Raw genomic sequence first — 14,073 nt, 5'->3', positions numbered from 1 at the left:
GATGTTCTAGATAAACATGTTAATTTTGGCTTATATTACCCAGATATTTATTTCCATTCTTGAATTCATTTTTGTTGTATTGATCTGACTTTAGGGAACATATATGTTAATGATTATTCTTCACATTTAATTTAAAGAGAGAAAATACGAGACACTTCCAAATAGAAAATCCCATTATCAGAATATTTAAAATATACTTAAACTGGAATAAATACAAATTATCCATGCTGATTAAAAGGGAGTGGGAAGGAAAACAAGGAGCAGATTTATTTGTCCTGGCTTATTCTAACTGTCATGGCTTTTTGCATCTGAGTAGAACCAACTTTACAAAATGGAATGGTTTATGTGATTGTGGTGAATATGCGTCTGTGGAAAGTGTGTGCGGGGGGTGGGTTGGGAGGAAGGGAGAAGAAAGCAAAGCTGAAAAAGGAAGGAGTGGGAATGAGAGGAAAGGAGAAAGTGGGGTGGGGCACATACATACCCACCCACCCACACCCATGTAATTCATGGGATGTAAGAAACTATGATAGTGGTATAGATCTGAGGATTATAAATATGAATTCAAACACTTTTGCTCATCTGCAGTTTTAGCAAATCCACCAACTTTGTTATATTTATCTTCCTTGTGGCTCATTTTCCATATCAAATACTGGGATTGGACTCCACTTGATGACTTTTAACATTCCTTTTAGTATTAAACATACAAAATTATTTTTCCAATAAATTTTTGGAAAGCTGAGGAAAGACCAAATAATTTTGCTAGTATAAATATTGTAGTCTTTTACACCCCCAAACAAATAAGAATGGAATTAATAATACATAGAAATAAAGCTACAAAAACATAACCCAAGAAAAAGTTAGACTTCTCAGAAAAGAAGTGTAAGTTGTTAGAATGTAATATAAATAGAGCTCAGGGTACTTAATTTATAATGCATTCTTAAATAAACATAAAAAGAATGATATCCATGCTAGACAAAGTCCATTGGGATGCATGCATTCTTGGATCTGCTGTTTAAGTTGGTATTAGAAATGTTAATCACAAATTACATCTAAATTTTAAATTATATTGTTGAACTCATTTAAAAGTACTTGATAGCAAAGGGCTAAAAGTCAAAAAACTACATTTAAAAAAATATAGATTGTAGAGTGGTATGGCTATTATGCCAATTAAGAACATCTTTTAATTTTTAATAACCAATGGTATATGAATGAAAAATAATTTTCATGTAGGTCAATAGATTAAAATTCCATGTACCTTAAAAAATCCTCAATGCTAAAATTACACTTCTAAATTGAATCAAAAGTAAAAAAAAATGTGAAATGCTCTTTAATTGAATTAAATTCCACATTGAATAATGTAATCTATTTTTTGTAGATGCTATGTCTCATCTGACACAATTAGATGACTATTTACTAATGGCCACAGTGCCAATATTTTCTGGTTATTTTATGAGCAAGTTAATGTGATATTTTAGTCACATCAACAGAATATGTTTGGGTACTTTATCTCTGAAAAATATTTAAATTTAGAAACAGAAGCAGATTTGTCAAGCTAATGAAGCTTAAGCTTCAGAGCCTGTCACCTGCATAGGTTCTTTCCAAAGCCTGTGTACTTATTTATTTACATGGTTATTTCATATTCCTTTCCTTAAAGAGGCCCCTTTCCAAACTGGGAGTTTCAGTTCTTATAAAATTTGGATTTGTTCCACCTGGACAATAAGCTCCTTGCTTCCCATTTACTAGTCTACCAACAGAACTTGCTGGACTTGGAGTCAGAAGATTTACCCCCAACAAGCTATCAGCCACTAATCTTTCTGTCCAGTTTCTGCTCATGTATGTAAAATAGGAATGATAATATCTTCTGTTAATCTAGAACTAAAATGAGATAATAACTGTGAAAATCTTTTGAAAATGTATAAATTCTATGCAAAGATAAGATACTATTTTCTAAAATCAGATTCTACTTAGGTATTTTTAAGATCTGAATTTTTTTGGTAATTTAGATTCTACTGCATTATATATATATATATATATACACACACACATATATATTTGTGTGTGTATATATATACTTACATAAAACTCCATACTACGTTTAACCGTTTGGACTTTTTTTCAGATTGTATACGGCAACAACTATTTATTCAGTATCTGCCATGTGCCAGGTACATGCAAAATGTTTTATAAGGATATTCAATTATTTATTAGTAGTTATTTATTTAATAAATAATGTTATTTTATTGGTTATCATATAGACTTGGATATAAATAAATAAATAATTATAGTTATTAACATTCTTTAAATACTTATAATTAATTATAATTAAACATAATTTAAATTTCATAACCCATTGAAGCATCTGTTCCTATACCCCTGAGAATAGGGCTCAGGCAGTGTAAATTCCTTGCCCAAAGTCATACAACTATACGTAGCAATGCCCAAATTCAAACTCAGGTCTTTGACTCCAAAGCTTATGCTCCAGAAGTGTTACTTGGCTCAGGGCTATTCTCTGATATAAGTAAAGCACGTATTTGTACAATCTTGTAGAAAAGATAGTGTGTGTAAATCTAAAATGTAAATTTTATTGAGTTAAAAAACAAGATAATTTCAATTTTTTAAAACAAAAAGCTAGTTTATAATTTCTTCTTAAAGGAAACTATAATATTTTATAATTGTTAGGTTTATAAGCTCTGTAAAAGCGTATTTTATACCCTTTTACAGACTGTTTTGCCTATGCCCTCCTACTTTTTAACTCTTGTGCAATGCTTCAGAAATGAAAAAACATGATCATAAATACAATTTTATTTATAGTTCAGTAATGCCCAAATAAAAACAGTTTCTTTATATTTCTAAATACATAGGCTAGAAATGTTCCCTCATTCTAATGTGGATGGAGAAAATGTAAATTCATTTATGATATAAATAGGTGGGAAAAAACTGTCAATTGTTTTTACCAAAATGTTGTGGATATCACTCACCATAAAGTATTTGTTCATTTTACATATACATTTTATTAAAATGCAAGATTTTCACTGCAATGTTACTTCATTTTAATTTTAGAAAAATAGAAATGTTTCACGACATTCTATATATCTCAGATCTAAAAAAAAGTGCAGTAAATGCAAATAGCAGCTGCAAGATGTTGGAGACTCCCAAAAGTTTAGCAATGGAAGAAAGAATTCATATTAATAGCTAGGGCATTTAGAGATGGTATCTTGAATTCCCAAAGAACTGTGGTTTGCTTATATAATGATTAAATTCTAATTTGGCTTGACTGTAAATTCCAGTAAGAGAAGTAATAGTTAATGCTTTGATTACTGATCTTTAGGGATCTTATTCTGGGAATTAATCTGAACATTTTACACAAAAAGGAAACCTATAGGAGTTTTAGTTAGGGTTCTCAGCTGGCCTTATATTGCAGAAAGAATATAAGACACAGAATTAGAATCTAGTCCATTACATGTGGATGGTAAAGCTTACCAAAAATGTAGTGTTCTTTCACATCCCATTAAGACATTTTTTTTCCATTGAACTTTTAAACACCCAACCCACTGAGATAAGGAAGCCCTATTTGCTACAAGCCCAAACCAATCTTCTCTTACAGGAATTCTCATCAGCTGTGCCTTCAAATTAGAGGGGAATTGAGGCTTTTTGACAGATGTCCATCTTTGTGCTCAAAGTCCACTCTCAACAAATCTCAATTCAAACCTCATGCTATTTTAAGAATCAGGTTTTAGTTACTTAATCTCCCTCTGAATTGATATACAAAAATGTGTGTATGTGTGGGGGCAATTTAAATTTTATCAATAGTGTCATCAACATTCTGCCCAACTATTGGTATTCCCACACTTTAAAGAAAAAAAAGCTTTTAAAATAAAAACATAAATAAAAATAAAGCACCCAACTCAAAAATCATGCCATATATCCCACCATTAGGCACCTCATTATTGATGTTCCCTCCCCTCTGACTTGGTTCTTTCCACCCCATTGCCAATGTCAATGAACAAAAACTTAAATTGAGATCAAACACTGGCAATTGGATGGCTTCTACAGGATCAACATTTCTTACCCCAAATCATGCAGAACATACCCCATAAACCACTGTTACAAGGTTGCCTCTACATGGGGGATTCTCCTACCCCAAACACCTAGGCCTACCTGTCTGCCACTTAGAGAGGGAAGAGTGGTGGATTGTGCTGCAACTGGCAATGGAGTACACATGCTCCTTTCCTGCTGGAGGCCACTTATACAACCCCATGCCAGCTGTGGGTCATTCTGGGGGACGGGCATATCTTGGATCTGCTGATCACACCTGGCCCATGGTGTGCAGCAATCGCCAGACAGTCTGGCAGGTTGGAGAGTAATCCCACGCTGGCCCCTTTCCCAGGGGGCTTGGCAGGAGTGATCCTGTGGGAGAAGGAATCTCCATTTTCTGGGAGAAAGAGGAGCACTGTAGCAATACTTTCACTTTATCATTTTTCTACTCTTGATTTTTTTTTTTCACTCTGGGTAATGCATTTAAAACAACCATCAGAAAATTAGTTCGAACTCTGTAATAAAATAGTACCAATATCATATGAATGGGTCACAATTTTTTTCACACAATGCAGCATTCATACTACACTATACACTCTATAAGTAGGGCATTATACTCTAGTCCATTTGGAAGTTGATGGCATAGGTCAGTGGTTCCTTTCTAAGTTTTATGTAAATGAAAGGTAAAATGGTGGTAAATTTAATGTATATGTAATGAACCAGGAAAGTGTGATTAATTTATTGTAAGATTTCTGTATATTCCATTCATCATACTTCCATGATGATTTATTTAGAAGTTTGTTTGTGTTCTAATTTGTCCAATAGCCAATGGCATTGGAAATGTTCAAATTAGTAAAAACCAAGTGTCTGACATTTTTGAAACACATATTGTTTCACCAAAATGTAAATAAATCAAATATAAATAAGCATAAAGAAAATGCAATCTAAAGTATAATGAGCCTACTCTGATTATAAACAAACCTGGCCACATAACACACAAACAGGGCTTCTAAATAACTGTTTGCATTTACCATATTTTATGTTTTCATTGACACATATACCAGAGTATATTAATGTACTATTTTCTTGTTTAATCCTTTGAATATGGATTTTTAGGAATAAGTATGTAGTTTTTGACATTCAGTGAAATAAAAGAATGAGTCAGAGGTCCAGTAGAGAATGCATCATCCATTGGTTCTAGATTTAACATATGAAATCTCAAAAGAAGGACTGAAATGCTGTAAGGGTCTTTGTTTATTTTTAGTTTAGCATTGCTTTTTCTAGAAATTCACAAGTTAAAAAAAATGTTTCTTTGGTTATTAGATAGCACTAACCAAGCATCCAGAAACATTTTTTAAAACCCAAATCTTTAACAAAACTATCATTTTGATTTGGGAATCCACTTTGGATTTTCCACAATGATTAGAGGTTGCCCTTGTCAATCACCTTACTGTCTAAATCTAGTAAGGTTCCAGGGTGCGTCGGTTTAAGAAAAAAGTTTAGAAAATGTGGGAATGAGGGGACAGAAAAGAACACATTACACAATCTAGATCTATTAATAGGATGCACATACAATTACTTAGGCAATTAGTCACTCAGAGTGAGATCTGTTAGTATTCATGATGGAGAAAGTACACAAATAATACCATAAAAGATTAGTTAGAGATTCAAGATGTTGCCATGATGATAATATGAAGATCTGATGTTGATAAAATCTGTTCTGTTCAAATTTAAATAATGAAAAAATATAGATTTTAAAATTCCACTTTGTTACTTGACTTAGATTAGTTCCAGTAAAGGATTTTAAAAAAGATGTTGGAGGTGAAAAAATTGAATATCACCTGCTGTTAGGCACTTGCCTCCTTTAAAACTGGTTTTCTCATTTAAGAAAACTCATAAATTCTTTTCAGATACCCCAGAGACATAAAATATTTCAGAGATTTTTAAAGCCAATATAACATATTAATCCATTGGCTCGTCCATAAATGTATACTTTGGTCCCCTATGGCCTGCCTGGTGCCTTGCTTAGTGATTAAAAGAAAACCATTTCAATGTTTCAAAAATGTAATAAAGTGCTTGGATAAGCCTATCACCCAGATTCGTTTGTTTGTTTTGGCTTTCTCTCACCTTGAATCTCTTTCATGTTGTTACTCTGTAAGATGGGGTGGTGTATCAAATTTGCTCAGTCAGAATTGGGACATGAGTCTCATTCTGAAGCACACCAAGGCTTCTCAAGTTACCGTCCTGCTATAATGAAGATGTGAAGATGTATCTGACCTTCAAGCAGAGGTCACTCAATTTGTGCCAAAGTCTATTTAAATAATAACAATGGACAAACAAAAATAATGAGAAGAAAGAAGAAACAAAATGAAAAGTTTCACCTTAACTTTCCCAGCATTTTCGTCATCTTCCTTTTTTTCTTCAAATTCAAAGGCAACAGTCATGCGTTGTTGTCTCTGCTCTTCCCACAGGGTAGGGTTAAAGCTGTCACTGTCTGACTGGAAATCTACAGTTAGATTCCAAAGTATTATTGCTTTTTTTTTACATGAAGTGTTATTAATAGAGCTTAGTACACTATGCAAAAAATGGCAATAGGTACTACAAACAAGTACAGAAATAAAAAAAGGGAAAAATAGAAAGAAAGAAGGAAATAAAGGAAAAAAGAAGGAAAGAAAGAGAAGAGAGGGAATAAAGTTCCCACGATATTTGTTACATGGTTTTTTACATCTTAATTCAAATTCAGCTTTCCTAAGTACATATTAATTATATATTGGGATTGGGAAGTTTTCTAGTGTGGAGAATGGGCTCTCCAAAGGAAAATAATAATAATAATAATGATAATAATAATAATAATAAAGAGATCTGGACTATACATTTTAAAATATTATTTTTAAAAATCTTCCACTAACACACCGGTGGTAGTACTAATATATCCTCAGTTTGTTAATGAGAAAACTCTAGCTGAGTTTTAAGAGATTTGCTCAAAGTTGTACAGCTTCTCTGGGTCAATGCAGGATTCTGTTCCAAGTCTGTGTGATTACAGAGCCGATACCCATATTTGTAGCTACTGAACTCTATCAGGATTTTGTAAAAGACACTACATAACATTGGTTTTTCAGTAAAATGTGTGAGATTGCAAGCTTTTCTTTTTTTGTGTGTGTATGTAGTTGTGGGTTAGTGGAGGGGAGCTTGTTTTGGGGGTAACTTTAAAATTATGGTCCAAAACTAGTCTAAATATGACTCAAATTAACAAGGAAAATAAGCGGCTTATAAATCTTTAACTTATATAAAAAATGTAGGCTAATAGTAATATCTTCCTTACCAACATTAATTGTGAAGATCACATGAAAAAGCAATACAAGTACTTAGTTTAGTCTAAATTCTCTCCCAAAAGATGACCTTTATCATATATTTCTTTTTTGTTGCAAGGGATTCTGAAGATTCATTTATTATACTTCTGCCTGAAAAGCCAAAGGGTGACTTAAAGTTCAAGAAAATTTTTCAATTACCGACTCTTGTTTCCTCAAAGTAAAGCAGAACAAAACCAAACCAGTCTAATTCCTTAACATCATACCTTGCCTGACTAGATTTACCTCACTCCCCGCAATAAATGAGGGAATTAATATGCGAGACTGTATCTCAGAAATGACAAGCAAATCTGAGACTCTTTTCACTTTTCCCTACATTTTCTTGAAATGAAATATTTCAGTAAGCTGGGGATACTAATATGAAAATATAAGTAAAGTTGCACGAATATAAACAATCCTAAATTAATGTTTTTCTTATAGCGTATGTAAACATGGTGACTTCTCTTGCATAAATTCAAAAGATCAATTTTACTGAAGTCTGAAAAAAATATGAAACAATCTTTTCTTTTCCTACTTTTGTAAGTTGAAATTTGACTAAAAGATTCTAAAGTACCCCAAAATGATTCACGATGTTTATTATAATTATCACTGAAAATAGATCCATAAACAGACAGTTGACTTAAAATGTGCTCTCATTCAAGTGGATTGGGTGAATTTAATCCATGGGTGGAGTAAAGTGGGTTTACTCTTCTAAGAACTACCATTACTGTAAGACTGTAGAAAACATGTGTGGCAGCCTGTTCCAGCTTGGGTGAAGGAGCCTATGCAGGTTCCACAGGATAAAGGATAAACCTCCTTTAAAAATTTTATGAAATTTGTCATCATAAAGGATAGAAGATTTAATTTTAAAAAAGGTGTAGGTTTTCAACAAGTATTCCTATCAAAGCTACTGACATCATTTAGAGAAATTCCACTTGAAAGAGAAAGAATGGTCATTATTTTCAAGTCGTCTCTTTATGGTTGACTCTTAACACGAAATAATTTGGGGCCTGGGATCACTGGACAATATGTTTAAATTGTGCTCATGAAATTGGTGAACACAGAAAATAAAACAGTTCATTGAATCTTCCTTAAGGTCAGACTCTTCTTAGCCTATTTCAGTTGGCTGGATACTACATTTAGTGACCTAGTCCTATGTCTTACAATCCACCGAGGGAAGTTGTTCCTAAAAATCAACATTTTCACATAAGATATGAAGAGGGAGAGCTACGTTTTGGAATCTTATTGAAATATTATAGTGGACTTTGATTTTGTATTCTGCAACTTTACTGAATTCATTTATCAGCTTTAGCAGCTTTTGGGTAGTCTTTCATGTTTTCTATATAGAGTATCATGTCATCCACAAATAGTGACAATTTGACTTCTTCCTTGCCGATTATGGAAGATAAGATTCAGGCTTAGGTTTAACCCCTGGATGATTTATATGTGTCATGTAATTATTTTTATAGCCTTGCCCATGGGCCAGATTCCTGGCCAGAGATCAGAACAAATTTAATCCCCTTTATCCATGATCATATAAGCACAGGAGAAATTTTTACTGACAATTTACCTTCATCACCACGAGGTTGCTGGGGAAACATGTAGTTAGTCAATACTCTTTGCTTTGTTTCTGGATGGGCTTCAGTTTGTAAAGGGATAAGGGCTTTGGACTAGAAGCAAAGAACATATAAATCAGATTAATAGGATAGCAAATATGAAGAATATTACCTTTATAGAAGATAATGGTCAATAGTCTGGCCTCACTGAGCTGAATGAACAATTAAAAGAAAGGCAGGGAAAAAAGTAAGGAAATAAGAAAGCATTTCATAAAATAAGACTATTGCTGAGGAACATTCTCAAATTCTGAGGTCTTTATGCTAAGAGTTTCTTTTTCTCTACTACGCTCTTTTACAAAACCTATTCATCTTCACTGGCAATATCAGTTTTAATCTTAAAGAGACCAAGATGTATTAAATTGTTTCAACTAAGTGAGCTTTTGGTGTGGTTCTATATGCTCATTCATTTTCACAAACTGCTGCCCTAAAAAGACAAATGGAAATTGCTATCAAATTCATGCTATTGCAAGATCATCTATGAATTTAATTAGGTTAAAACATAAGGATTTTTTAAGAGATAGTACTTTTTGTATCTGCTATATCAACAATATATTTCTTATGGATGGCAATATTTCATTCTTTATTATTAATTTGATTTTAGAAATACTATTTCTGAAGGGTCTTTTAGAGCTCTGATATTATATACTATACATATAAATACACTATATATAAATATATTGGAAATGACAGTATCTAATTTTTAAAAATTGGTTTATTTCATGACACTTATCAATGGGAGTGAAGCACAAGGGGGATTTGGGATACCAACTTGTCTCATGAAACTGAGTCAGAAACACATTAAATCACTGTTCTAAATAAAAGTTAAATGATGCAGTCACCGTTCAGTTCATTCTCCCACAAGAATAATAAATCGTAATATTAGTGGATGTTTTTTCGTAACGCAAGACTGTAGCATAGACTGTTCCATTAGCATAGCTCACATTGAATCCAGAAATGATTTACTTATATTGATATATTAATGCCTTGAAAAATCTATAGTTCATTGATAAGATTTGAATTTGAATGACAATCTTATTTATTTTTTTTTACTCAGCAGATGGAAGCAAGTGCTATAATGACTGTAGGAACACAAACATTCTAGTGCTTACAATTTGTAGAGATTTATCTTATTTTTTCACAAAAGTAGCCCAATACCTAGAAGTCTGAACGATAATGGTGCTTTTATGCTCAGGAAATGATAAGAAACTAAATTCAGATGATGTGTTTTCATTTGGCTGTTCATATTTGGGGGTGTTTCAAAATTTTAGGATTATAAGATAAAAGTAAAAAAGACAAACTATGTCAAAATTATCTGTCATAAGTTTTTTTCGGGTGGCAAATCAGATGTCTTCAACTGTTTCTTGTTATTTTCCTTATTAAAGTTACTCATTAACATTTGATGACTGATTCAATTATAATCTACTTATGCGAGTAAAGAAAAATAATATCAAACCAATTACAGAAAGTACTGGTAATAGTTGCAAAAACTATCTGAGAACTTCTTATATAAAATTTTGGAGTTAAGTTGATTATAATTAAAAATATGAAAAAAAAGGGAACATGTAAGATAATAATTCCCTCTGTGGGGACTGCGTTAATGATTTCTTATTCTTTACCTTCAGAGATTTAATTAAAGAATGTCCCCTAAGGACATATATGTACTACTTAGAAATAAAAAGGTATGAAAATGATCAATTTTGTGTATTAGATCTCTGAGAATGAAGTAGATACTAAATCAAAGTATTTAAAGAGGGTGGGGATTATAGTACCGTATTGTCTGTATATAACTTGAATTGCTATCATTACAAAAATCTCTCTTCTAGAAGATAAAGAATCTATATTTTGCAGTAATTGTCAAGGGTATCTATTGGGAATAAGTTAGTAATTCAAAGTTTCAATTATAGTTTATCTTAATAAATAAAATAAATCAGGTAATAAAAGTTTTTACCTGATTGTCAGAAAGCCACAAAGCTGCAAGCTCTTTAAGTTTGGTAAATGAGAATGGTAAATTCTTCAATCTGCAAAAACAAGAAAATTCTAATAGCACGGGTGAAGACGGATATAGCTTGTTTTTATGAAGAATTATTTAAAATAATGTAACTTATTCGTTTCATTCTTCTCTCCAATTCTTTCTCTCCAGTAGTCTGAGCAATCTTTAAAAAGCGAAAATTTCCTGCTTACAACCCTTCAAATGCTTCCTATCATTTCTAGGATAAAATCCAAAATTTTAACATGCCTTGTCAAACCTTATAAGATCTGGCCCCCCAGGCCTCTCCAGAAACTCACGCGACTCTTTTCTGGACTTAATCTTCCCAGTGCCACTGACGGGCCTTCTAGCAGCCCACTACGAGGATTAGCCAAACTTTTCTCCCTGTCTGGAATATTCTTTCTCCCCAACTTCACTAAACTAAATCCCACATGTCCTTTAGTTCTCACCTTAAATGTCATATTCTCAAAGAGGCTTTTCCTGACTCTTCATTTAAATTACTTTCCCCAATGTAGTCTCAAAGTACCTTATACTCTCTTTGATGGAACATACCAAAGTTTGTAATTATAAATTTATTTTTGTGATTACTTTTTTACTGGGTGATATCCCCACAAAATTGTTGCCTCCATGATGGGAAGGGGTCATGTCTGTCATCCTACTAAAGGTATCTACAGCTCCCAATTATGTTGACTCCCCAAAGTGTGTCCTTTTGTTCTCTCGCTGGTTGCATACTGTGTAGTAAATAGTCCAAGAGGGAATCTTAAAAAATGCATTTTGAGGTACACGAAGTTTAGCATCATTTTGGTATTCAATCAAAATGATCTAGTTTTGGCTTCAGGCTTTGAAGGACCAAATCAGCAAATGCCTACTTAAACATACTATCTGATATCCCTGAAATTGTGCATGATGAATGAATTGTGATTACACAGGTTACCATCACAGCTACTCAGCAGAGTGCTAACACAATCAAGGCATGCTGATGGATTTACTGTTAATTTCTGCATGTTCACTTTTGAATATACATACACATTTTAGATAGAACATGGAATAAAAATTTCCTTAAGTCTTTAATATGTGGGAGCTCTTTCAGCCAATTGATGAGTACATATATTTTGATAATGGAAATGGAAAATGTCACAATAATTAATAAAGATTATGGAAGTAATGTGATATGTAAAAGCAGTAAAATGCTTTCAAATAATTTAATAAATATGAAAAGATATTGACAGCCAATACAAACATCAACAGTGTGTATTAGCCAGATAACTTTGGGAAGGATATAATAACCTCTCTGAACTCATAAATATTTATAAAACATAAATAAGAATATAAAGAGTAACAGAGACTAACTTATAATTCTTTTTTATAGAATATTTTGTTATATTAGTATTTATAACATGAAACCAAATTACATAAAAACTATTTATAGTTTTTAGTCACTTAATTTCAGTTAAGCCAGGAATTATGAAGTAAGGTCTTATGGGAAGAATTTCTCACAACATATGGAGATGAATTAAAAGCAGAATATCAATTCTGCCACATCAAAATTACATGAGGGGGAACTCTCCAGAATCACATACAATAACATGTATGATAAATCATCATCAATTCAGTCATAAATATAAAGAAAAGAAAAGAAACTGTTAGAGAAGGATACGTTTTGTTTATTTCTCCTTGCTCTTCCAGTAACCTACATTGAAGGTGAGCTTCTGTTTAATATCACAAATGTACAACAATAAATTCACCATAGGAGCAATCTCGCAGTTGACATTACAAAGGAATAATTTGTTCCTAAACTATAATACCAAACTTTTAAAATCTATTCTATTATAAATATGAAATTGTGATAGTCAAGACATTTGGATAACATTTCATATTTAATCTTTTATCCAGGAAGTTCTTTCTCTGATAGTAATGTTCAATTTGGACTCAGTTTTGGCTGAATATTGATTTTAACTGCAGGCTAAGGTTCATTGATTAATTCATTAATTAAAAAATATTAATTTGGCTCTATACTATGTTCCAGTCATTGTACTAGGAAAAAAAATTAAGCTAATATAACTGGCCTGACAAAATACTTTAAGCTCCTGATATTGTAAGAGTCTCAATGTCTTACTCATATCTTTTACCCTAGCATCTAGCAATATGATTGTCCCATGGTAGTTACTGAAGTATCCTTTATTTGTTGAATAAATAACTTCATTAGTAGCACTTGTACTTTCTAACACCATACCCAAAGATGAACTCAAAATGGATCAAAGACTTAAATGTGAGGCCTGAAACCATAAAATTCCTAGAAGAAAACAGGCAGTAATTGCCTTGACATTGGCTATAGAGACATTTTTCTAAATAGTCTCCTTAGGCAAGGGAAACAAATGCAAAATTAAACTATTGGGACTACACCAAAATAAAAAACTTCTGCACAGTGAAGGAAACTATCAACAAAACAAAAAAGCAACCTACTGACTAGAAGATATTTGCAAATGATATGCCTGATAAGGGGTTTAATATCCAAAATATATAAAGAATTTATACAACTTAACACCAAAAAAAAAAAAAAAAGCGCCAATTAAAAAATGGGCAGAGGACCTGAACAGACATTTTTCCAAAGAAAACATACAGATGGCCAAGAGACACATGAAAAAATGGTCAGCATAACTCATCATCAGGGAAATGCAAATCAAAACCACTATGAGCTATCACCTTACACCTGTCTGAATGGCTAGAGTCAAAAAGATAAGAAATAGCAAGTGTTGGTGAGGATGCGGAGAAAAAGGACCCGTTGCACTGTTGGTGGGAATGCAAACTGGTGCAGCCACTGTGGAAAACAGCATGGAGGTTCCTTAAAAAATTAAAAATAGAAATACCATATGATCCAGTAATTCTACTACTGGGTATCTACCCAAAGAAAATTAAAACTCTAATTAAAAAAGATATATGTACCCCCCCTATGTTTATTGTAGCCTTATGTGCAATAACCAAGATTTAGAAACAACCCAAGGGTCTATCCGGAGATCAATGGATAAAGAAGATGTGCGTGTGTGTGTATATATATATATATATATATATATATATATATATATATATA

General features: G+C 32.4%; 1 protein-coding gene across 9 annotated transcripts in view; it reads right to left on the bottom strand.

Annotated features, from left to right (window-relative positions):
- Positions 1 to 14,073, bottom strand: part of LRRC7 (leucine rich repeat containing 7) — a 555,497-nt gene that overhangs the window by 91,308 nt on the left and 450,116 nt on the right. For 7 of the 9 annotated variants that reach the window (XM_034653683.1, XM_034653674.1, XM_034653676.1 and 4 more), the window contains 4 exons: positions 10,947 to 11,016; positions 8,953 to 9,052; positions 6,417 to 6,541; positions 4,159 to 4,407 (listed from right to left, as the gene is read on the bottom strand). In XM_034653683.1, the coding sequence (XP_034509574.1) occupies positions 4,159 to 4,407; positions 6,417 to 6,541; positions 8,953 to 9,052; positions 10,947 to 11,016 (544 nt within the window). The remainder of the gene's footprint in view (positions 1 to 4,158; positions 4,408 to 6,416; positions 6,542 to 8,952; positions 9,053 to 10,946; positions 11,017 to 14,073) is intronic. The other 2 variants (XM_034653677.1, XM_034653679.1) reach the window with 1 other exon arrangement.

Source organism: Ailuropoda melanoleuca, chromosome 2 (genome assembly GCF_002007445.2).
Source record: "Ailuropoda melanoleuca isolate Jingjing chromosome 2, ASM200744v2, whole genome shotgun sequence".
NCBI classification, from domain to species: Eukaryota; Metazoa; Chordata; class Mammalia; order Carnivora; family Ursidae; genus Ailuropoda; species Ailuropoda melanoleuca.
The sequence above is the reverse complement of the archived record's forward strand: the minus strand, read 5'-3'. Positions and strand labels throughout refer to the sequence as shown.